Source organism: Lontra canadensis, unplaced genomic scaffold (genome assembly GCF_010015895.1).
Source record: "Lontra canadensis isolate GAN:19392208 unplaced genomic scaffold, GSC_riverotter_1.0 scaffold170, whole genome shotgun sequence".
Classification (NCBI taxonomy): domain Eukaryota; kingdom Metazoa; phylum Chordata; class Mammalia; order Carnivora; family Mustelidae; genus Lontra; species Lontra canadensis.
The window spans coordinates 1,652,349-1,678,662 of record NW_022631164.1 but is presented as its reverse complement, the minus strand read 5'-3'; the positions used below and the strand labels follow the sequence as shown (position 1 = coordinate 1,678,662).

General features: G+C 42.7%; 1 protein-coding gene across 4 annotated transcripts in view; it reads left to right on the top strand.

Moving 5' to 3' along the window:
* BABAM2 (BRISC and BRCA1 A complex member 2) overlaps positions 1-26,314 on the top strand; it is a 401,243-nt gene that overhangs the window by 318,492 nt on the left and 56,437 nt on the right. For 2 of the 4 annotated variants that reach the window (XM_032845824.1, XM_032845825.1), the window contains exon 10: positions 2,560-2,642. The exons of 1 other annotated variant lie outside the window; for it this stretch is intronic. In XM_032845824.1, the coding sequence (XP_032701715.1) occupies positions 2,560-2,642 (83 nt within the window). Of the gene's footprint in view, positions 1-2,559; positions 2,643-6,345; positions 6,438-26,314 lie in introns of those variants that run through there. One more of the 4 variants, XM_032845826.1, reaches the window with a different exon arrangement.

The window sequence follows — 26,314 nt, the reverse complement described above, 5'->3', positions numbered from 1 at the left end:
ACAATTGACTCCCGGGAAGCCCTGAGACTTTGAGAAGCCCAGTGACCTGACGGAAGTCATCTGCTGGACAGCCAGAGCCAGAGCCAGGGTGGGAGCTCAGGACTCAGGTGTCCCGACAGGACTCTGGCTCGCAACTTGCCCCCCAGATCTAAGGAGGGCATCCAGCGTTAGGCCCAAAAGCAGCGACTCCCACTTGAGATTAGAAGTTGGAAGAAGGCACAGAGAAGGGAGGGGAGGCAAGTAAGTGACTGCAGGTATAGGGGGCGGGTCCTGCTGCTGCTGCCCAAGCCCCACCCGCCACCCCTCCCCCTTGGGGCCTGGGCCTTTCCTGCAGGTTGCCAGAGGCCCTGCTGCTCTGCAGCTCTGTTTCCTTAGATGACGTCAGAGGCCTCCTTGAGCTTCTGCTCAGGGCTTAGCCCAGTGGCTGAGAGGACATGCTTCCCCCTCAATCTTCTTCAAAAGGCCGGGCCTTCTACCCATTCAGGGGGACTGAGCACTAAGCGTGTTAATGGTCTGCTTGTATCCCACCTTATTCTGTAGGAAGTGCGTAAATATAGAGAGATATAGATAGTAACACAAAATTAAAATTTTAAATAAGAAATGAATAAATTAGGAACAAAAAAGTGGGACTAAGGAGGAGCAGGTGAAATAAAAAGAATAAGGTTGGCCATTCCCTGGGATATAATTTTATAAACTGTGGTATAATTATGGGCCAAATTTCTGACTCCTCAGAAATAATTTTAAGAAATTGAATTTTTTGTGCCTCCAAAATAGAACTGTCAGTATCTAAACAGTGTGACTGTCTCTCGCATGAGTCTTTAATACTTGGGATTTTTTTCAGCTTTATTTATGAACATTTTGAGAAAGTACTTAGGATACAAACAATGGTTCATAAATGACGCCATTGGTCATCTGATTTTCAAAGAAGATTATCTTTAGTATGTATAAGTAAAAATGGAGGAGCTAGCCCAGTATCCTCCCAAGTAGGGTGCACACACCTGAAGGGTGTGTGTCCCCCCTCACTCCATTGGCACACAAGAAAAATAGGAAAACTGCATTTACAGCTTTTTAAAAATCTCATTCTTGGGCACCTGGGTGGTTCTGTTGGTTAAGTGTCTGCCTTCCGTTCAGGTCATGATCTCAGGATCCTGGGATCAAGCTCTGCGTCCTTGGGCTCCCTGCTTAGCAAAGAACCTGCTTCTCCCTCTCCCTCTGCCCTTCCCCCCAGCTCATGCTCTCTCTCTCTTTCTCAAATAAATAAATGAAATCTTAAAAAACAAAAACGAAAAAACTCGTTCTTTTTTAACATACATTTTGCGTATGTTAATTGTTTATTATACGCATAATAAAACAATATGGTAGTGCTTGTATACAACTACTAAATCATATACAATTGCTATTATATTACTGTAACTATGCATAACAAAAAGGATTCTGTGTTTGTTTTTACTTACAGCACGCAGGATTTGAAAAGTTTAGATAGCAGTATTATAATGTATTGAGTTGATTATAAATTAATGAAAAGAAATATAAAGCAGTAAGTAAAATTGTTGACCTAAGTCAGAAGATCTGAATGATATACCAACAGTCTTTGAGCAAATCACTCAGCTTTTAGCGTCTTAGTTCCTTTACCTTGACAGAGAGTTCCCCCTTCCTACTTAAACTGGGAGGCCATCAGGATTGACGGTCTCATCGGCCTGACTCAGCGAGGGAGACAGCAAACGCCTCCTGGTGTGGCTGACAGAGATGATTATGTTCCGCCTCCTGGTGTGGATGACAGAGACAATTATGTCTGTCCTCAGTGTGTGGTTAGTATTGTCATGTTACGGTGATGTCTCCCAGATGCTCAGGCTTTGTAGAAAATGGGGGAGGCGAGTCTGTCAGAATTCTGCCCAGGCCCTTCAGCAGTCCAGGCCTGTTCTCCTGGACACATGACACGTACCCTGTGTGTCTCCCATCCGAGAACCAGCGCCCACCCAGCTATTGGGGCTTCTTTGTCTTGAGCCTGGTGAGGAGGACAGGGGACACAAGTGAAAGTATTCCAAGTGCTTTGGAAGAAAATAATACAGACTCCTAAACTTAGTAATGTTGCCATTGCTGATTACGGCTTAGTGCCTGAGTGAAAGTGAGACTTAGTCATCACAGAAAGTAATGTCGTTGCTGACCTGATGGCTGCCTTTGATCTTTTACTCATAACTGGTAACAAGCATTTGCATAGCATTTTATGGTTTATCTTATTTGTTTTTCACAATCCTGTAAGAAAGTTTGAAAACATTATTGTATGTGTTTTACAGATGAGGAAACTGAGGCCCCAGAGGTTAAGTGATTTGCCTGAAGTCATAACAGTAGATAGCAAAACAGTAACTTAAACGTAGATGCTGTCATCCCAAACCCCACGTCCTTCCTATGGTAACACTCACTTAACCTTAAATGCATCTCGGATGCAATCACCGTGATGTTATGAATATATTCTTTACTTGGTTCCATCTCTCTTGTGCCTAATTTTGATGAGGGTTTTTTCTGTGTGTGTGTGTGTGTGTGTGTGTGTTTATCACCTAGAGGCGTCGTGGAATATGATGCAGAAGGCTTTACAAAACTCACTCTGCTGCTGATGTGGAAAGATTTCTGTTTTCTTGTACACAGTGAGTATACTTCTGCTGTGAACACGTCAGCATACATTTGCAAAGTCCTAAACCGTATGTAATAATGACTGTGAAAACCTTCAGTGTCCTGAGGGGGTTCTCTTGAAGAGAAAATACCTCTAGAACAATGGTTCTCAACCAGGTCTAATTTGCCACTCCGCAGCTGTTTGGCAGGGTCTGAAGACTTTTTTTTTTTTTTTTTTAAGGACATTTTTGATTGTCATGACTGAGCAGGGCGGAAGTGGAGATTGTTGCTTCTGGCATTTAGTGGGTAGAGGATAGGGGTGTTGCAGGACGGCCCCCCAACAGCAGCTGAATCGTCGGGTACAAGATGTCAGTAGAGCTGAGTTGAAGAAACGCTGCCCTGTGTCCCGGGTTCCACATTCCTATTTCAAAGCGTCTTTCCAGCATGAGATTCCAAAACTTTCAGGATTATTCAAAACATATTTGCTTTGGTCATGTGGTTATCATCCTTATTAAGGGAAAAAAACCTACTACTTTGATAATAACATAATAGCTATTTGAAAGGTAAGACAAGTCCGAATGTATTCCCAGCATCACTTTTCAATTTTATTGCACGGACAGGCATCTTTAAATGCTTGTTTTGTTACCATAATCAGTGAGTCAATAAGCTTTGGTCCAGCTTTCTCTCTCTCTTTTTAAAATTAATTTATTTATTTTAGAGCGAGCGAACAGGGGGTGGGCAGAGAGAGAGATCCCCAAGCAGACTCTGCACTGAGCGTGGAGCCCGACGTGGGGCTCGACCTCAGGACCCTGAGATAAAAACCAGCTTTAGTTGAAACCAAGAGTCGGCCACTTAACCAGGTGTGCCACCCCGGCGCCCCTGGTCCAGCTTTCTCCTAATGGATAATTTGGAGCCTCTTCTGTTTATTTCTTTGTTATGTAAGAACCATTGACCCATGGTGCCAGGTTCAAGTTTTAAGTCAACCAAGACCTTTATTCTTTAGCATCGGATATGAACAATGCCCAGTCTTCAGACCAAAGACACAGAAGTTTCAGCTTTCCCAAGTCACGTGACAGAAAAGCAATGGCCTGGGGTTGACTTCACTTAGTGGATAGAACTAACCCTTGACCTTTAATAAACTATTCCCAGGAGAGGAGCTTTGGCCCTATTTAGCCACGCCATCAGACAGTGTAAAGGCGTTGGTTTGGGGGGTTTTGTTTCCCTGGTGGACTGACGTCCTTGGTTGTGATATGCTTAGGCTAAAACATGGTTCTGAAATTCATTTGTCTTACCCCATTTCACACCAAGAGTTAGTAAGGGAAGAAAGCCTCTAATGCCACAGTGTAACCCGCACAGGGAGAACTGTGTTGGCTGTGTTTTTAAGGCGTCTCCCAGTGATAAGCACCTTGTCTGCAGAGCTTTCTGCCGAGCTTCTACTCTAGAGTGAGTCTTCCGTGGGGACCCTCAGGAACGCAAGCATATTGCTGCACGTTAGTTGTGTGCACAGACAAAAACAAAATTGCAGAGGTGAGATTTTAGTGTGGGTGTTCCTCCAACAGGTTATATGACATTGTCCAAATCACTGAGACACACTTCCCTCTGCTTGAGTTTCCTCGTGTGTACACAGGGGATCTGGTTGGTAAGTCCTGTGGAGACGTTTACATACAGAGCTTAACCCAGAATACAGGGCCAGATGGTGGAGGGAGCCACACAGTCAAGGCCTCCTGGCAGTCTCCTCTCTGCCTGCCGTCTTATGTGGCCCTAATGTTTGATTGTCACCTTCTGTGTTGCTGTTTTTGTTTTTTCATTCTGACACTTAATTCCTGTGTGAGATCTCATCGCCTACTTGCCATATTCACTGTGTGCACAGTCTTAATCCCAGGGATTCTGCCTCTACCCTGGTGACCCACCCCCCACTCCCAGATCCTGACTGTACCCTTGGTTTGTCTTGCACAACCCTGGACAGTTGTGCGGGTGGTCTGGTTGGCGTGACTCCCTCGCCCAGGTCAGCAGGAGGGGCCAGTGCCCTGCCTTGAACAGTGGTGGCAATAGTCACAAGCCTCCCAGAGTGGCTCTGAGAGAAGGACACAGAAGGAGGGACACACGGAAGGACAGTTGCAAATGTTAAATTAGAGGAACGCCCAACCAAAGTGGCATGAAATCGCAGTCCTTTAAATGAAATTTACTTCGGTTTTCTAGCCATGATTCTGTTTTCGAAAATCTTGATGTCAGATCATATCAGATAGAAGTGGAAAAAAGATACTCTTGGCATTGCTCATTGTCACCGGTGCTTGTCACGAGCGACCCAAGAGTCACTCTTCTGGTGGGGGCGAGCAAGAATGATACCCAGGGATAAAGGAGTACTCACCTCTCAGTGCCTGTCCTCCCTTGTCAGTCCATTTGGTGTTCCAGCAATTCTCATTTCTGTGGAAGGTCTGTACCCCAAAGAATATTTCCCTGGTACCACTCGTCCAGTATTTCTTTTTTTTTTTTTTTTTAAGATTATTTATTTATTTATTTGACAGAGATCACAAGTAGGCAGAGAGGCAGACAGAGAGAGAGGAGGGAGCAGGCTCCCTGCTGAGCAGAGAACCCAATGTGGGGCTCGATCCCAGGACCCTGAGATCATGACCTGAGCCGAAGGCAGAGGCTTTAACCCACTGAGCCACCCAGTCGCCCCACGTCCAGTATTTCTTACAGCTCCGTCTCCGCCTTCCTGTCTTAGCTTCTCCAAGTCAGACGTGTAATACACAGTCCCAAAGTCATATTTTCACTTAGTTCTTGTTACATTCTCCAGAAATGTGAACCCACGGACACTCTTTAAAACAACTACAAGGACTTCGGGATTTGTTTAATTCACTTTTGCCAGAGTGTTTCCTCAGGCCGTTATTCCCTTCCTCTCCAGGCTGCTTGCCGCTGTCTCTTAGCGTCACTGTCTACACTCATGGCTCTTGGGCAGATATGACCTGGTCCGTGAACCAGGGGACTCAGTGCTGTTTCCTGCTCCATCATTAACACACAGCCTGTCTTTACATAAATTATTCCCACCCTATTGCTTCTTCCATCTAAAACGCAGGACTTGCTGCATCAGACTGAAGCTTGGTTGGATAATGTGTCTTACTCCATCATGCAGTTAAGCATCTGACACTTTCCTTTGGAAAGATCTGCTTGCTTGGTTACAACACCCTAGGGACGACTTGTTCCCTTTCTTCTTTCCATGAGGATGGGGAGTAAATATGGGCTGGCAGAGCCGTAATGATAGCTCACTGCAATGAAGTTCTGAGTTCTAAAGAACATGAAGAAGGAGGGACATGCCTAGAGATGAGTCAGGCTTCCAGGGCTGCCTCTGCCGCTCCATGGGGAGTGGACACCTGGCAGGACACCAGATAACAGCCCCACTCTCCTTCCTTTGTCCACCTCTCCCAGGCCCAGAAAGAAAACGGTCACTAGGGCAGGTGCCGGTAGTCATTCTGAGCATTTTGGATGCTAGAGGAAAGAGGCACTCCTCTCTTGAGGCAGATGGCTCTGACCTCACACTTTGCTAGAGTCTGCGGAAGCGAGAATGCCCGCAGGGAAAACATTGTACATATTCTGGGATTTCTCACGAGACACTGCAACCTCCAACGTTCTGATGGTTTTGGGAGCGGAGGTGTGACCGTGATCATGGCCATGGAGTTTTTTTCATCCGTTTATTCCTTCTCCCTTTCCTTCCTTCATCCGTGATCAACATACTGCAAGATTTGGAACCATGCAAGGATCAGGGAGTGCTCCCATCCAAAAACTGTTTCCAGGAAGGTCTCCCGGCCATCAGCTAAGAACTGTTTATAGTTGCTATGGAGGTAATTCCATATTTACCAAGCTCTGGAGGTAGATGTTATCTTGAAGCCAGCACCTTTTCAGAATGCTGGGTGACAAGAGAACCAGACAGCAAAGACAGTAATGCAGAACAGAAGCAACCGCTGGGAGAAACATGAGCTCTTCTTCAGGGTCCAAGTCAGCTGCACTGTGAGTAGGCACGAGAGGAGGCAGCTGCCTGTGGTAGCAGGATTGCTGCTCCGAAGTGGAGGGTATTGAGATCCGTGACCCCCGAGGCAAGTGAGAGAGTGTGTGATTGTACGACAACCTGTCTTTCCCCATCGTCCATAAATCATTGGTAAGTGACCCTTTGAGTCATCCAGCCTGGACCAGAGGCCGTATCTCCCTGGCAAAATGCCTGCCATTCTAAATCTGACCATTTGGGCTGTTCCATTAAATTTTTTGTTCTCTCTACTCCTAACCCAGTCATTTTCACCCAATTCAACTGAGTTCTGGGTTTGAGAACCTTTCTGTGCTCAGTACTAGGAAAGGTCCCAGGAGATATGAGTGAATAAGTCAGGCTTGACCTTAAGACACTTGGATTCTGGCATAAGAGTTGGCAGACAACGCCCTGTGGGCCAAATCCCGCCCCCAGCCTGTTTTCATATGGCCCTCCAGCTGAGGGTGCTTTCTGGGTTTTGAAAAGGTTGTTGGGAATGGGGGAGGCATAGGCAACAGAGATGGTAAAGCCTAGAATACTGACTCTTTGACCCTAGACAAAAATCATTTGTGGCCCTGGGTCTAGTTGATGGGAAAGGAGATCAGATAATGATGAATTACAGTGGTACACGTTTTTTAAAACAAATATTTCATGAACTTGCCTACTATATGTGAGGCACAAAGAAATGTAGGGCAGAGAGAACTTCATGTGTTTTATGTATAAGAGAGAGATGTAGAAAAAGAGACCCTCCCTAATGGAGTCTGATGAGAGAGACAGACAATAAAGAAGTAAACTATCAAATATATAAATTTCAAATGCTAACAAATACCATAATGGAACAAAACAGCGGGCTGCAGGAGACCGAGGGTAGGTGTTGTTGGTTCAGTCAGGGAAGACCAGTTCCTGAGCGGAGGGGAGTGGACTCATCTCATTGCCACAAAAACAACATCTTGTAAAGTGTTTAAGAGCAAAAAGCAAGATAGTTACTTGCTAGATAATGAAAACCAAAATTGTGAGGTTTTTCAAAACTTGCTGAGTTTTTGGGTATGAATCACATTTTTATATAAATAAGTAGATTTGAAGAACAAATCGGAATCATTGAAGTAATTAAAATCAGGAACTACAATGTTATATGTTAGAATTCATTTCAAAGCGAATCCATAAAAAGTGTAATATTATTAAGAATTCATATGGTTACCTCAGACGACACATCTATAAAGATTTGTGGCTCAATTTTATCATTTCTAGTAGGAATAATCACTATCAAAGCAGCAGGAACCAAAACTGATTGTGAGTAAAAAGTGAAACTAATCAGTTCTCTTTATTGTTCAAAGAGATAAAAGAATATGGAAAAAGATGAAAGAAAATCTACTTCCTAAAATGCCTTTTTGCTCTGATTATGAGAACTCTTGGTCATTTAGCTGCTTCGAGCATTTCGGTTAATTTTTATCCTGGACTTACTTGAAAGCGGTTAGCTCTGCGAGGTGAAGAGGTTTTCGTCTTTAGGTTCCATACACAGGCACCCCGTTCACGGTTTAAGCCCGGATAGATCTAGAACTTGAGCGACCACTGTCACTGTTGTGATTCATATAGAAACTCCTATTTCATCTTCAGAGTCTACTTTTAGAAAGACTTTCTCTGCAGTGTCTGACACTGCTTTGAGAATTTATTTCATTAATCTTCATAATGTTCTTGGGAATATTCTTTTCATTCGAATACCTTGGACTTAGGTGACACCTTTTTAATGACCTTAAAGGCCTTCTTGTAAGGAAGGAAGTTGTCAGTCAGATGCATGATGCCATGTGGTGGTTTCTTGCCCCGTACCCTCTCATGTGTATTGTGTGATTCCTTCGGTTGTAATTATTGGACCGAAATAATTGCTAAAGTGAGCTGCTCTGATCAAAGAAAGGGCATTAAAAGGGAGTGATTTTGACTTAAAAATGTATGCAGCTGCTTCGAAATGAACACATTGTAACCCAGGCAGGCATGTAACTCAATAAAGAGAGGAAGCTGTTTCCAAAGATTAACTTTTATAGTATTGATCCAGTTCCATATAACCTTTTCTTAGAATTAATTTTCAAGTATTACTGACATGGGCGAAACAGAGCCATTATTTTGGGGCAAAACTTCTGCTGTTGTTGAAGATAATAGTAATAGTAGCAGTCGCTAACAGGTGTTGAGAGCGTAATTACCGTGCTCTGGCCATGGCTCTCGGTATTTTTCATGTACAGTATTGTGTGGTGCAGTCCTCAACACATTCTTCTGAGGATAATTACTAGTATTACCACATTTTACAAATCAGACAAGTGGGGCAAAGAATGGTGACAGAGCTAGGATCTAAAATCCAGGACCTGATTCTAGAGCCCATGTGCTAAACTGCATTGCTCTACTCTTTCAGATAATTCGTTGGAGGTATCCCCAAGTGTGTGATGAATTTTGAAAGCCTTTGGAGCTTCCCAGAGAATCCATAAGCTCTAGGGACAGAAGTGTTCACCCCGGCAATACTGTCTCATTTCTCAGGCACACGAATTGCCATCTCACCAAAGGCTGTATTGCCCTGAAGGTGGTGAGCCGTGCCGCTGGCGCTCCTCAGTCGTGATGACAGGCTGTCCAGCTGTAAACCCCTGGCTAGCAGCGCAGACACACCGGCTTGAGTAGGGCTTCATTCTCTGGCTATAAAAAGACCAAACTAATGGATTAACCAAAGCATGATCCACCTTTGATGATCTAAAACTAGATTTCACCTGTTTAGACATAGTGAATGTGGCCTGTTATAATAGCTCATTATACAAAGTCCCACGAATGCAGAACCCGCAAAGTCGGAGGCAAACAGGGCAGTGTTGCCGTGAGATTGCCCGGGTTCTAAGACAGGAAGGAGTGGCAAGAGCTTTGGCAAGCTTTTTTACGTGGTTCTTTTTTTTTTTTTTTTTCCTAAAATGGAATATAATCCAAACGTTTCTGCGGCCTGGATTTATCCTGATGGCCTGTGAATCTCTTTTTAAAGAACACTTTTTATTTAACAGTACGGAGGCTCCTCAAAAAGTTAAAAATAGAACTACCCTATGACCCAGCAGTTGCACTACTGGGCATTTATCCAAAGGATACAAACATAGTGATTCAAAGGGGCACACGCACCCCAGTGTTTATAGCAGCAATGTCCACAGTAGCCCAGATGTCCACCAACAGATGAATGCATAAAGAAGATGCAGTATAGCCACCACCTGGGTGGCTCAGTGGGTTAAGCGTCTGCCTTCAGCTCAGGTCATGGTTCCAGGGCCCTGGGATTGAGCCCTACATCGGGCTCTCTGCTCAGTGGGGAGCCTACTTCTCCCTCTCTCTCTGCATCCCCTGCTTGTGTCCTCTCTCTCTGTCTCTCTCTCACTCTCTGTCAAATAAATAAATACTTAAAAAAAAAAAAGAGGTGGTATGTCTATGCAATGGAGTAAAACTCAGCCATCAAAAAAACCCGAAATCTTACCGTTTGCAACAACATGGATGGAACTAGGGGTTATTATGCTAAGCAAATGAAGTCAATCAGAGAAAAACAAATACCATATGATTTCATTCCTGTCCAGAATTTAAGAAACAAAACAAATGAACATAGGGGAAGGGAATGAAGAATAAAATAAGATTTAAAAAAAAAACAGAGAAGGAGGCGAACCATAAAAGACTCTTACCTCTAGGAAACAAACTGAGGATTGCTGGAGGGGAGGGGCATGGGGGGATGGGTAACTGGGGGATGGGCATTGAGGGCACGTGATGTGATGAGCACTGGGTGTGATATGCAACTGATGAATCAGTAAATTGTACCTCTGAAACTAATAATACAGTATATGTTAATTAAATTGAATTTAAATATATTTTTAAAAATTTTAAACAAAAAGGAAGAAAACACTTTTTATTATAAAAATATTAAACACAGAGGTAGAAAGGAAAATATAATAACCCATCACCCATATTGCATCTTTGTCTGCCTTATTTCATCAGTCCCTTCCTCCTTTTTAAAATAATTTTTAAAATCTTCTGGAATATTTTGAAGCAAATGTGCAGTATTTCACCTATAAATACTCAGTGTGTATCTCTAATAGATTTTTTACAAAGATGTCTGCAAAACAATGCTGTTAGAATATTACAATAACAAATTATGATATTATTAATATCGTCTAATAACCAGTCTGTGTTCACCTTCCCCTATTTGTCCCAAACATGTTTTTTTTTTCTTTTTTTACAATTGGCTCGTTCAAATCAGAATCCCAGTAATTCAGGACCCATAAATCTTGAGAACCTTTCCTTAGAAAAGAAGAGATGTGGACTGAAATAATGGCGTCACCACCCCATTTCTTTCCCCATAATTTACTTAAGAAAATATGGAGTGAAATTATTAAAAACATCACTTCACCCAGGGGCCTATAGAAGACAAGGACTGGCATTTGTTTATCACTTTTATTTCAAAGTGCCTTTTAATTACCGCACTTAAAATGTGAGTCATCAAGTCTCTGTGTCAGTTCTGAATAGATTTCTTAGCACTAGAATGAATGGTTAGGGATTATCTAGCCCAGGGACTTCTGATGTTCTTGTGCCAAAGATGCCTTTGGGAAACCCTATGGATCCATTCTTCAAACAGTATTTTTTCTTTTTTAAGATTTTATTTATTTGACAGACAGAGATCACAAGTAGGCAGAGAGGCAGGCAGAGAGAGGGGGGAACCAGACTTCCTGCTGAGCAGAGAGCCCGATTTGGGGCTCAATCCTAGGACCCTAGGATCATGACCTGAGCTGAAGGCAGATGCTTAACCCACTGAACCACCGGGGCGCCCCTCGAACAGTATTTTAAAATGCATAAAGTAAAATATATAGCACGACAAAGGAAGCCAATTCTATTAAAATACTTTTATGCAGTTGCTAAAAATGATTTAATCCTGTGATTAAAAACATATGATATGAGATACGGGCTTCTTGGATGATACCTTGAATAACAGTATCCAGTGGCAAATCTAATGATTCTTGTAATTTTGAAAGAGTGATGCGCATAAAGAATATTTTAAGATATGAGCAGCACCTGCAACGTGGTACAGAAATGGCTGCGATTTCTTTCGATAACGAGGCCACTGCTGTAGATTATTGCTTGTGTTCATAATCAAAGGAAATCTAAATTTCAGTTAAATAGTGAATAGTGATAGTGAATGTAAAGGTACACATTTTTTCCTCTGCAAGTTCCCAGATGCCCATATTTGATCCAAGGACACTTGTGGAGTGGGAGGTGAAGGGAGGTGTGTGGGTCTCAGATTGAGAACCTCAGAAAACTCCCTGTGTGATGGAGGTAGGATGTGGCTGAGTACCTAACCCCAAGCCGTGCATAATGTAATGTAATAGGGGAGAATAGGACCAGAAGCCAAGTTCCCACAATCCAGCTAAGCATTTTTCCTATGTTTGAATGGCCAAATTCTGAGAATCCTAGGCAAGGTAAAGGTAAATACTTTTACAACAATATGTGGTCAGTATTGTGTTGCTGTCTTAACGCTAGTGTGAAGAGCTGAGTAATGTCCAACAGAAGGAAAACATCAGGAAATAATGCTCAGATTTAAGGTTTAATGCCCTTCCTTTTGCATATTACGTGCTCCCTATTTGCACAAGTTCAACTTTCCTAAAAGTCCATGGGGCATTTTCCCCCTGTCGTTTTTCAGGTATAACTTACTATAACTTCACTATAACTTATAGTAAAACTCACCCATTTTAAGTGAATAATTTAACAAATGTTGGCAACCACCTACAGCCACAGAACGAGAACCACAGCCAGGACATGGGACATTTTCATCACCCTACGAAGTTTGTCGTGTGTCTTTGCAGCAGATCCCCTCTCTCAACCTTCAGCCCCAGATAGTCACTGAGCATTTTCTGTGACTTCAGTTTATTCTGTTATAGAGTATGTAGAATTCCATAAAAATGAAATCAAACTCTATATGGTCTTTTGCATTTGACTACTGTCCCTTAGCACAGTGTTGTTGAGATTCGTCCGTGGTGTGTGTGTGTGTGTGTGTGTGTGTGTATTTCATTCCTATTTATTGCTTTTTCCTTTCCACTAGTTATCCATTTACCAAGTTGATGGACATTTTATTTGTTTCCAGTTTCTGGCTCTCAAGAATAATGCTCCTAAGAACAAAATTTTAAGTATAAGTCTTTGTGTGGACATGATTTGTTTCTCTTGGGTAAAAACTTATGAGTGAGAATTCTGGATCATAGAGTAAATGTGTGTTCAACTCAGTAGTATATATTATACTACTGCTATATTGTTTTCCAAAGGGCTGTAACCTGCTGCATTCTCACTAACAGTGTGTGAGAGTCCCAGTTCTTCCATAGCTTCTCCAGCACTTGCTTTATCAATCCCTTTCATTTCAGCCGTTGTAAGGTATATAACAGTATCTCACTGTGGTTTTAAAGTACAGTTCCGTAATGACTAGTGATGTTGAACACCTTTTCATGTGCTTTTGACCAAGTCAATTATTTTGTAAAATGTCTGTTCAAATCTTTTTCCTGTCTTAATTGGATCGTTGTCTATTTTGAGTCATGAATTCTTTACATATATTAAATGCAAGCCCTTTGTCAGTTATATGCTCTACACATTTTTTCCCCAGTCCATGGCATGCCTTTTCATTTTCTTAACTGTTTCTTTGAAAGAGCAAAAATTTTAATTTTGATGAAGTTCCTTGTATCATGTTTTCATTTTATGGCTGTGGTTTTGTTTATTTTAATTCCAGTGTAGTTAACACACAGTGTTATATTAGTTGCCGGTGTACAGCATCGTGGTTGCGCAATTCTGTGATACGTGTGCTCTTAATCCCCGTTGCCTAAGTTCACCCATTCCCCTCTCCCAGCTCCTGTCTGTTGACCAATAGTTCTCTATAGTTAAGAGTCTGTTTTTTGGTTTGTCTCTTGTTTTCTTCCTCCATTTGTTTTGTTTCCTTAATTCTGCATGGGAATGAAATCATATGGTATTTTTCTTTCACTGACTGACTTATTTTACTTAGCATTATACCCTCCAGCTCCATCCATATCATTGCAAATGGCAATATTTTATTCTTTTTTATGGCTGAGTAGTATTCCATTGTATCTATATATACCACATTTTATCCATTATCTATCAATGGACACTTGGGCTTCTTCTGTAATTTGCCTATTGTAAATAATGCTTCAGGGAGTACATATCTTTTCCAGATAGTGTTTTCATATTCTTTTGGTAAATACCCAGTAGTGGAATTACTGGATCATATGGTAATTCTGTTTTTCATTTTCTGAGGAAATTCCATACTATTTTCCACAGGGGCTACACCTGTTTGCATTCTCACAGGCTGTGCCTTTAGTGTCCTGCTTAAGATATTCTTGCCTAATCTAGTCCAAAAAGAATTTCTGTGTTGTTTTCTTCTGCAGAGTTCATAGTTTTAGCTCTTTCAATTTCCATTCCATTTCCAGTTAATTTTTGTGTATGGTGTGAGGTAAGGGACACAGTTTATATATTTTTTCTATACTAATATCCATTTGTTGAAAAGACTGTTGAATTACCTTGACACCTTTGTCAAAAACATCAGTTGAATATATATATGTATATATATGGGAATATTACAGAAAAATATATATATATATTACAGAAATATATATATAATATATAATTATATATAATATATTATATATAAATATAATATATATTTCTGTAATCCTGCATTCTGTTCTATTGATCTACATGCCTGTGCTTTCACTTTATAGCACATCTTGAAATCAGAGAGTATAAGTCCTTTAATCTTATATGTCTTTCGTCTAAATTGTTTAGGCTGTTTAGATCCTTTGCCTTTCCATATACATTTTAGAATTAGCTTGACAGTTTTTTTTCACTAAAAACTTGATTGGGATTGCATTGCCTCTATAGCTTAATTTGGGTGGAATTGCCATCTTAGAAATATTGAGTCCTCCAATCCATGAACATGTTTTATATTTCCATTTATTTAGACTTTTTTAGTTTCCCATAGCAGTGCTTAGTAGTTTTCAGTATACAGGTCTTGTACATCTCTTGTTAAAATTCCTAAGTATATTTTAAGCTATTGTGAATGGAGTTCTTTTTAAAATTTTTCATTTTCTGATTGTTTATTGTTAAGATATAGAAGTACAATTGGTTTTTGTATATTGACCTTTAGTGGAGTCCTTAGAATTTTTATGTACATGATCATGTCATCTGCAAATAAAGGCTGTTTTACTTTTTCCTTTCCAACATGTATTTCCTTCGTTCTTCTTTCCTTCCTCCCTCCCTTCCTGCCTCCCTCTCTCCCTCCCCTCCTTCCTTCCTCTTTTCCCTCCTTCCCTCCCTTCCCTCTCTCCCCTCCCTTCCCTCCCTCCATTCCTTCCAACCCCCTTCCTTCCTCTCTCCCTCCTGTCCCTTCTCTTCCCTCCCCTTCCTTCCCTCCCTCTTCTCGCTCCCTCCCTCCCTCCCTTCCTGCTCTTCAGTGGCCTCCAGACAAGACCTAAGCAATAGTTTACCTGTTTATTGATCTAGTCCTTCATGCACCTTGTGTTGAGCACCTGCTCTGGTTCAGGTACTGGCAAGACCTGAGAGACCAGGATGAATGCCGCTGGCTCTGAAATGGCTCCATCTAGTAAGATCATATGAAAACAGCAGTGAAACATTTCAAGCAATGCTAGGCATCCTCCAGATGTTTTGGGAACACAAGGAAGGGGCACCCAGATAACACAGGAGGGCTGTAAGAGCATTTCAGACAAGAGGGGCTAGCGTAAACAAAGTCACTGAGGGGAGAAACAAAAGTGAGTCTATTAGGATTTCTCAAATGTATATTGGATTCTGGGGAATTGTGAGAGACTGAGCTAGAGGAAGGCAGAGCCCAGAACTCGGAGAGCACTGTATACCAGGCTGGTGAGTATGGACGGACTCGGTCTCCCAAGGATAGCAAGGAGAGATGGATGTTTGCTCAGTAGAGAAGTGGTATACATTTGCTTTTTTAGGAAAGGGGACTGTTTTGGTGTTATGTAGAAGATGATTAGGCAAAAGTTGATGAAACCTGAATGAGAAGAGTCATAACAGGGATGGAGGGGAAGGAACACTGTATTTACAAGTTTCTGTTTGGGAAGCCGAAAACAGTTCTGGAGGTAGACGGGGGTGATGGTTACACAGGGGAGGGGATGTACTGCTTTGTGCTGCCAATCTGTACACTCAGAAATGGTTAAAACAGGAATTTTTATGTTAATGTGTATTTTACCACCTTTTAAAAAATGGAAACATAAAAAGACACAGTTCATTAGTAGGCAGGTGTCTTATTGGCAAACTTTCTTCAGTCTCAGTCAACATGCTGTGTTTTTCTAATTCATTGTCACTCAAAGGTTACTGGTGATAAGAAGTGACCTCTAATGATAGGCAATAATGGTAATAATGCCCTTGTGGTATATAAATAATATTATTTGCTGAGTACTCTGTGCAAAGTCCTGTGTTAAGTACTTTACCTTCATGATTCCATCTAATTCTCTCAAGAGCCCTATAAGGCGGCTCCTTATCTCCATTTTACAGTAGAGGAAACGAGAACACCTAGAAATAAAGTAACTTGCCAGATGTCCCATAGCTGGGTCCCATGTCAGCAACCTCCACTGGCCTCACATTTTCCCAGGGTGCTGTAAAACCTTACCATTTTTCTGATGATGCCGTGATCTGGAAGAAGCTGGGGACCTCAGTGTAACACTATGTTGTCTTTTCTAAGACAACAAGAAGACCCTAGGTATGTATACAATGAGGAGAATCCCAATCCCAGTCCATGTGATGGGTAAAGATCCTCATTCCTAGTTCTTTTCTGCAAACGAAGTTCCATAGGGTTCTCCAGTGTTACTTCTGATGTGCCCAGCTGTGAATCTGTCTCTTTGTACTCTGAGTCTTTTGAGCTCACCAGAGTGTTGAAAAGGTGGATTAGGGTTCCGGGGTCTCCAGGGAAACTGTAGTGCCTGCCAGTGATCAGCAAACTTTGCATACAGGTGAGCCCAGGGAAGATAATTGCAAAAAGGAATCCGTGAGTGTGAGTGAGGCCAGGGAATTAACATTTACATTTTAAACAACCTCTTGCAGTCTCTGACCTAGACCATTGTTCCCATTTGGTTTGTTTCCCAGTATAGGGACAAATTTAGTTCTTTGCATTTTCCCAGTTAGTCTTTCAGGTTAGACACAGTCTTATTTAGCTTTATAGTCCTGAACATTTATCGGACTGGGGTTTGCTTTTTTATGTATGCCCAGGTGACAGGTGCATTTAACTCCGTGAACATTTAAGCATATTCTTTGTGCCAGACGCCATACTGAATACTAAAGATCTAGGGCTGAATGGGACATGTTCCTTTTCTAAAGAAACTCACAGTCTCATGGACTCCGTGAGGCTTTTCCCAATAAAGATTGTCTTTAAAAAAAAAAAAAAAAAAAAAAGATCTTTGGCTTTGCTAAAATTTCTTCTTTTTCATTTGGCTGCAGTTTGGAAACCTCATATGTATTGTAAACTGTCTCCTGTGTCAGACAAATTAAAAAGAATTTGCAAAGTTTATCCTTAAGCTCTTGTTTGATTGAGACCTCAGACATGAACTGTGGTCTGAACAAAGCATCTCCAAATGGTGCGTAGCCTTTGTTTTATGTTGGAAGAATGGAGTGGGCCCAACCCCTCAGTTCAGACTGTCCCACCACAGTTAGTCAATGAGAAGGTAGAACCCATTTGATGGGACAACACTTGAACACTGTATTTACAAGAAGATGAAAACATACTCACTCAGCCTCTAACCAAGAGGTTAGATACTTCAAAAGATCCATTATTCTGGGAGATGAACAGCCCAAGACTGCAGACTCAGTGGACTCCACAGAGAGTAAACAAAAAGAGACTGTCTGCTCCAGTGTTCAAAGATGGTTCACTCTAACCTCATCCATTGTTTCCATTATTCCCGGGATCCTGGGGACTGCAGAAAACCAACACAGCCAGAAAGAGGGGCTTCTTGATTTCAGTTTTCCAAATTTAATCCTTTTACCAACTAGGAAGTCCTTCGAAGCAGCCCCCATTTCACTTTGGTACCCTGAGAATGTTCGTTGTTTTCAGTCACATATGAACCAAGGAGGTACCTTGGCTGCGGTGCTAAGTGGGAGTGAAGACCTCAGTGTCTATTTCTGGTCCCCTTTTGTCCTGTCAAGTGAGTTAGGTCAGCTCAGTCTCCCCACATAAGGTAATAATGTAATTAAGTTAGTTGTTCTTCAAGTGAGGTAAGGGGCAGAAAATTGAAAAGCATGGGTAGCTACTATGGTGATTCACCTTGCATGACTCCTGGGTATTTCCAGTTTGGGAGAACAGGAAGGAGGTAGGGCTTGGCCAAACTTTTCAGGCATGTGTAGGCTTGTTTTTGCATGCGTGTGCGTACACACACACACACACACACACACATCGCGCACACACACCCCTCAGTGATGACACTCAGTTAACTTAACACTCCTGGAACTAAGGCCTTGAAAAAAACCGGAAAGTAACTGTCCCTTCCCCCCACACACACACACAAAATACAGGGACCCTCCCTAAGAATCTTCCTTTTAAAATTTTTCATTTTGTTGTTGGCGTTGGCAGTATAGTCACTAATTTAAAAAAAATATACACACTATGACAAAAAAATCTCTCCTTCACCCCTGCTCAGTCCACCCTGTTTCTCTTCCTGTTGCTTTTTTGGAAGTATAATTGACATTCTGTGTTATAGTGGTTTCAGGTGTATGAAATATTCGTGGCATTTTATTAGTTTCTTTAAATGCTGCCTTGCAGAGTTTCTTCATGCGGAAAAGTAAATATAAGAATATAGTCTTAGTTTTCTCCTCTCTCCCACGAGAAGAAGCCTATTACACACCTGATCTGGAAGAAGTACTTTTGATGTCTTGTTACCATGGACGTACAGTTCCTAACCTCCTCTTGATCATGGTTGCCGAGTTAACACAAAGGCTCAGAACCTGCTTCTTTCCAGCTCTTGTAAATTTAGGTGGGATTTGTATAATGCTTCTGTCACTCTCAAGTGGATATTAGAAATATCTCTTCAATATCCGGTATAATTTGCAATATTTCAGAGGACTTTCGCACTTATCATCTCATTTGATTTGAATCTCCCCAAGCCCCATGGAGTTGGTAGGGCAGGTATTATCCTTGTTTTTAAGGTGAGGAATTTAAGGATAAAGGATGTGCATTGGGTCCTACATCTGGATCTGAGGGCCATTCTCTGTACCTAACGCTACTTTTCCTGTTTTCCAGTAAGAAGGCAGAAATTGCCTTCCATCGTTTTGTTAATACTTTTCCATATCTACCACATAGTCTTTCGTGACTTTTTAAAACTTTTTATTTTGAGATAATTATATAGTCACACATATGTGTAAGAAGTAATCGGAGAGATGCTGTGTACCCGCTACTCAGTTTCCTTCCGTGCTAACATCTTGAACAACTGTATTACAGTAGCAACAACCAGGATATTCACGTTGACACTGTTGTGGGGCAGGGCACCTCTATCCCCAGGAGGATCCCCAGAGCCCTGGTCCGTTCCTGTTCCCCTTCCGTTTTTGTGAATTTCCCCTACAGTTTCCATTGAATCAGCCACCCTCAACCAGTGACTCCGTCTTGTTCAGACTGTCAGTGTGACTTGATGTCTGCTGCAGAGATTATGCCATGTAGAGAAATCCTGCAAAGTTAGAGTGTGATCCTTCCCAACAAGAGGCAAGTTTTATGTGTCTAAATTGACTAAACACTGTTCCTTTAAATGGATCTCATACCTACAAAGAAGTAACCCGATCCCCCATTTCAGCAAGCCAAAGCTGAGGCTCATGCTCTCCAGGTATCCCCACAGGTACATACCCCCCTTCCAGAGCAACCAAACTACTTAATCAACGTGCCACCCCTTCTTTATCTCCGAGTGAAAGGCCCAAAGGAAGCACCAGTCATAGTTGCCAGCCGGGATCCATTCCTTATCTGGCTGCTGTCAGCCTGTCTGTAAATAATCAATAAACAGTCCTCTGGGAGGTTTTCTCTCCCGCGTCTTCTCTCCTCTTCTCCCAAAGATTTGACCTTTGCAGTCTCCACCTTCTGGAGGGGATCCCGTGCTCTCCCTGCACCTGGAAGGAGTCAGCATATGGGTGTGTACCTGCATTTCCAGGGAAATGGACTGAGTTTATCAAAAAACCTGATCTGTCCAACCCTAGATCAAAATCAAGGCATTTTATAGCAACCCTGAGAGCCGGGCACTGGAACATACAGTCCAGCTCCTTCGGGAAATACCTGGCCGGGGAGTGACTTCGGTCTCCTGGGCAAAATGTTCATTCACTTCTCAGACAGCAAAGCCTTTGTAAAGGCGAAACAGACTCCAAGCTGGGTGGTGACGAGATAAAGGCAGGCCACTCCTGTTGGAATGTTTGTCGTTTTGGTGGGGAGTTTGTTGAACAAGGTTTCTACCTTATCTGTCTCCTTTTAGATTTATAGCTCCAGAGCCTGCAGATGTGAACACAAGCTGTGGCAAGATTAAAAACAAACCTAGGCCCTTCAATAAAAGTCATCTCAAAAAATTTGGTTTTTTTCTTGTCGTTCATGAGAGCGGAGAGCCCAGTAGAGGCTCTAACAGACTCTTGACTAGTAGGACTTAGCAGTCCTTGGCTAACCTTACAGATCACACAGTGCTGGAAGGAATATCGCCTTGGTGTTACGGAGAGCAAGTGTGCTGTTTCCCATTACTCTGCCCTGGAAAAGGGGTTTCCTACTATTTTAAGTCAATTAAACGATTCAATTAAACCTACTGTTTTAATTCAGTTAAACTATTTATGGAACCTATGTCTCAAAGCCAGCCCCAGTATCAGGTATATGAATAAGTTATGGTCCCTCCCTCACGGAACTTAAAATGAGAGAATCATCTCTACATCTTACTGTTCCAGAAATTAGCTCTATAAAAGGGCCAGACCAAGGAACAGGCTCCTTAAGGCGGGCGGGGGGGGGGGGTGTCTGGCACCTCCTTTGCGGCCTTTCCACTGCGGAGGGGTTTGGGCCACAGCTGTTGTTGGACATGTATTTTTAATTGTACCAAAGCCAGATGCCACCTTTGTCTTCTGCTCGTGAACAGAGGGTCATCCTGCCGTTCACCCACAGGACTTCATTATTACTTTCATCTCTTGACCCCTTCTGCTGTTTCTATGGAAGAAAAAGTATCTCGGCCCTCAACTCAGATCGCACTGATCATTGTCATAGATGGAACCCTCGCTAGGAGACAGTCACTTTGCTAGATAGTTTATGTGCCTTATCTCATGTCATCCTTACAGTCCTGCCAGATGAAAATCATGACTGCCATTCTACAAACGAAAAGGGAGGAGGCAGAGAGGTGTAGTAACTTGCCTAAGATCCCACAGGTGATAAATGCAGAATGATTTAAATCAGGTCCCAAGTGATCAAACTCCGAGCCCTTTCTGCTCTGCCTTGCTTTATCTTTCACAGTGATAGGATGCTGTTATCTCTTGATTCTTGTCGTGATGTGATCTTGCCCTGTTTCCCGGGGATTTAGGAGTCAGTTACGCACGGAGTGCATGAACACAGAGTTGACTTACGCATATTATGTTCCAGAGCCTTGGGTGCAGAAAAGCATGTAGGGCATCTTACTTGGCTTTTCCAGTTAGAAGATGGGAAGGCCAGAAGATGGCCATCCACGGCTAGATCTCAGTGGAGTGCCCAGCTCGTCTGTAGTGTTTGAGATGAAAAGAGGCTGCTTCATACATATGGAATGCTCCCAAAGAACACAAACCCAAGGGCTTAGAGTTCTCACCCATCATCCAACTGGAGGAGGTTTTTGTAAATGCAGGGTAGTTGCATGTGTTTGATTTGGTTGGGCCTCAAGCTGGACCAGAGCCACCACCTGCCCCCAGGGCCACTTCCTGGTGCATCGGGGAGATTGTTCCTTCAAGGGCTCACCCACCCAGGTGGTGAACCAATATGACCTCCTCTCCACGTGACATGGGCCCCACGGGGATGGCAGTGCTTCCAACTGCAGTGATGTGACTTGGTCTCAGTCTTCAAATAGTTCCTGGTTTTCTTTTCCAGTTAGTTTTGAGAGGTCAGCCTGTCAATAATGCTGCAAAGGAAAAAAGCCTTTTGTGTCCATGCCCTCAATCCCACTTGATTGATCTGTAATTGAGTATTTCAGGTTGCATGTACAGTTGGCCTTGAACAATGGGGAGTTAGCAGAGCTGATGACCAGCCCCACCCCCACACCATGCAGTTAAAAATCCACGTATGACTTTTGACTCCTCTAAAACTTAACGTCGAATAACCTCTTAACCAGAAGCCTTACCCATAATATAAAGTCAATTAACATGTTTAGTATGTTTTATGTATTATACTTATTCTTACAATAAGTTAAGCTAGAAAAAGAAAATATTATTAAGATAATCAAAAGGAGGAGAAATTACATTCGCAGTACTGGATTTATTGAAAAAAAAATCCGCGTATGAGTGAATCCACACAGTTCAAGCCCATGTTGTTCAAAGGTCAGCTGTATTTAAGGTGTGCAACTTGATGTATAGATACACGTACGCACTGTGAAATGACCCAGGCGAGCTGATCGGCCACATCCCCATCACCTCCCAGTTACCGTTCTTTTCTCTGTGTGCAGGGGCGGTGAAAACACAAGAGCCACCCTCTTACCGGACTGCAGGTGTATGATGTGCTGTTGTTAACCGTAATCCCCATACTGTACATTAAATCTCCAGAACTTTTTTATCTTGCACAGCTGAAACTTTGTGCTTTTTGTCCAGCATCTCTCCATTTCCCCCTCCCCACCCAGTCCCCGGCAACCACCATTCTACTCCCTGCCTCTAGGAGTCTGACAGTTTCAGGTGCCTCATATAAGTAAGAGCATGCAGCATTTGTTTTTCTGTATCTGGCTGATTGCCTGTAGTTTAATGTCCTCTGGGTTTAATTGTTTTGTTGCAAATGGCAGGATTCCCTTCTTTTTGAAGGCTGAATAATATTCCATCGTGTCTCTGTACTGAATTTTCTCCATCCGGTCCTCTGTTGACAGATGCTTACATTTGTTTGCCTCCTCTTGGCTTTTGTGGGTAATGCTATGGTGAGCACGGGAGTGCGGATATCTCTTCATTTCCTTTGGATATCTATCCAGAAGTGGGATTGCTCGATCATATGGTAGTTCTATTTTTAAATGTTGTAGTTTGATGCAATCTTACTTGTCTATTTTTTCTTTAGTTACCTGTGCTTTTGATGTCATATCTTAAAAACAAAACAAAACAAAACAAAACAAAAAAAAAAAAAACATTGCCCAGACCAATATCAAGAAGATTTTTCCTTATGTTTTCTTGTAGCAGTTTTATTGTTTCTGGTCATATGTTCGGGTCTTAAATCTATTTTGAGTTGATGTTTACATATGACTGGCTATGGGTCAGTTTCATTCTGCATGTGGATATCTAGTTTCCCCAGCACCGTTTATTAAAAAGGCTGTCCTTTCCACCCTTTTATGTTGCTGATAATCTTGTCAAAGGCTGGTTGACTATAAATGCACGGATTTATTTCTGGGCTTGCTCTTTTGTTCCATTGGTCCACATGTCTGTTTTTGTGCTAGTACCCTACGATTCTGATTACCATAGCTTTGTAATATATTTTGAAATCAGGATGTGTGATGCCTCCAGATTTGCTCTTCTTGCTCAAGATTGCTATGACTCTGCTGGGTCTTTTGTGATTTCATATATATTTTAGGATTTTTTTTCTAAAGATTTTATTTATTTATTTGAGAAAAAGAGAGCGAGCACAAGCAGAGGAGGGGGAGAGGGAGAGAGAAGCAAGTTCCCCACTGAGCAGGGAGCCCCATGCGGGGCTTGATCCCAGGACCCTAGGATCATGCTCTGAGCTGAAGGCAGATGCTTACCCAACTGAGCCACCAAGGTACCCCTAAATTTTAGGATTTTTAAGAATTTCTGTGAAGAATGCCATTGGGATTTTGTTAAGAATTGCACTGAATTTATAAATCACTTGGTTTGTATGGTAATTAGCCCATGCCCCTTACAGCAAGAGTTCCGTTAACATATTGAAATGGAGGCAACTCTGCAGTATTGGAAAAGATTTTAGATAAATACAAAAAGCATGTGTCACCCCAAGTCCTTCCTTTCTGGAGCCATTAGTTAAAAGGGAAATAGCCAGCCACGCAAGTTAACAATATAGTGTAATACTGAAAGTCTGCTTATCAATTTGAAAATGGCAAGTTTAAAATGGCTTTACAAGTTTCACAGATAGGTGCTCAAGCTTGGTAATTGCCCATTGCTTATAACATTTATGCTAATCAGTAGCATTTAATAATTCTAGATGATCGCTTATCCTGTTCTAGGAGCATGGTCAATGTTAGAGGTGATTCCTGCTGTTAAGGGCATTCACTTCCCGTTGGCATGTGTGTAGGCAGGATACAGAAACCTTAGATACAAACAGATTTTAAGAGGAGAGGACTACGGAGAGTTGTGTTGGCCAGTTAGAGAACTGGGAGAATTCTTTTGGGAAAACATGTAAGGACCTTTAAGATTTCACAGTGAAGGAAGCGTATGGTGTGATGAGGAGACCAAGAGACTCTTTCTAATAGTTAGTCCCGTTTTCCATTCACAAAACCAGCAGCAGAGGTCCATGACCAAACGATGTTCAGAGCTGTCCTCAGGAAGCTTAATAGAAATCAAACCCTTCTCCCTGATAAAGTTGTACAAGCTGAATGGAATAGCAAGGTTTTTGCTTTGGTTTAGAATCATGTCCGCTTGTTGAGAGAATGTGGATATCCCCTGGGAATATGGTCAATCAAGGCAAACTCTTTTAAAACTTGTAGCTTTGGGGAGGGAGGTAGAGGGGAGGGTGAACCCCATATTGATAAAGGGGCAACCTACAGCTTAGGCAAAGCTCAGGGGTAAGCGGAAGGCTCACTGGGCTCAACTCAAGGGTAAGTCGGGACAGTCCAGTGAAGGTGTGGTTTGACAGAAATTTAATTTTATTCCAGAGGGTGATTGAGGGTGTAGCAAAAAGCTGAGAACTGGACTCAGCTTTATTCAGTTTGGACTCAGTGGCCACCACACAGGATAAACAAAGAGGTACTGAGCCTCTCTGGAGTCTGAAGTCTGAGGTGATACTCCAGGGGGCCTGCTGTCAAGTTGCTCGCTGGCTAGCCCTGAAGTCTGTCAGACCTGGAACACCCTCCGTGGGGTATACACTGCTAAGTTCTGTGGAACACTGAAGAAGGTTCTGAGAAGCTTGGAGAAGGCTTCACCAAGCCACTCGAAGCAGGGAGTGGCCTGGCTAAGGCAACATGTGGAGTAATGAGAGCTTCAGAGATGGGAGCCAGGAGGGCCCAGCAGCACCCGTGCCCACTCCAAGCTGGGAAAGAGAGGGCCCCCAGCGCAGGAAGTCATCTTCCCATGTGCTCTCAACACATCTTCTGGAATGCCGTAGAACTTCTTTTACTCTGGCTGGCAAAGATAAAAGATAAGAGCTGACACAACATCCCGGTGTAGGAGATCCTTTTTACCAGATTCCCTGGATTGAACATCCACTTCACCCAGCTTTTAATGACAGGACCAGACTCCATGAACAGAGCCTCTAAGCCACGGTGTGGTGTGTAATTTCCCCTCCTCTTTTCCCCCGGTTTTCTGTCAGGGACCCACGTGATGCAGCAGGGGTCAGCCTGTGGTTCCAGCCCCGACTCAACATCTGAAACCCCCAGAACCTTAAAAAGGCCTGCCGCCCCCAAACCCCCTGGCCTTTCTCCTTTCCCATCACCTTCTGCGCTACTGAGTTAGAATTAGAGGTGAGGGGAGTTATGTATTTTAAAAACAGCTTCCTGATGAATGTCTAGTCACTCTCTGGTGTCAAGCTAGTCTTGCTTGACAGCTGCACGGACAGTGGAAGGAACGTGCCTCACAGCCCGAAAACGTGGCTGGCATTTCCATACTCACCACATACTGGCCCCCCAGACTGCTCCGCATCTGTGAAATGGGACTGGTGCTTATCCTGCCCACTCCACAGGGGTGGAGGAGTAAATCACATGGGCAAGTTAGACACCATCAATGCTATAAAAATGGAAGATGTTACTTATCCCTGCGTTTGCCATTCCCATGCCCCCACCCTGGAGGATATGACTGGTCCCTTCACTCTAGGACTAGTTCGCTGGCCAGCTGGTTTTTCTCTTGCCTCTGCACCTGCCACCAAATTATCATATTGAAATACCACTTCCATTTTGTGTCTTCTCTGCTCAGAAGCACCTGCTGGCCCCTCTCAGTAGACAGACTCACCTTGTCCATCAGACTTTCCCTCTCACTTGGCCTTGGCCTCCTTGTTGTCCCTGTTTGTGGTCTCTCCTTGACCTCCATATTTTTTTTTTTTTGCACCATTTCTTAAAACCTCTCCCCATTTTTCTCTCTAACCTGATCACCCCCATCTTGATGCAAATAATGTAAATATGAGACTTTAACATATATTTTCTGGGATGATTTTTAATTGTCATGTGTATTTGCTTCATTATTCTAGTTCATTTGCTTGCCAAGGTCCAAGGCGACATTTAAGTGATGCGTTACATTGCGATGTGATTTTGCTCAGTGCCAGCGTGGGATTAGGCATGTGGCAGCGGCCCCACAGCCTTGTGCTAGGCC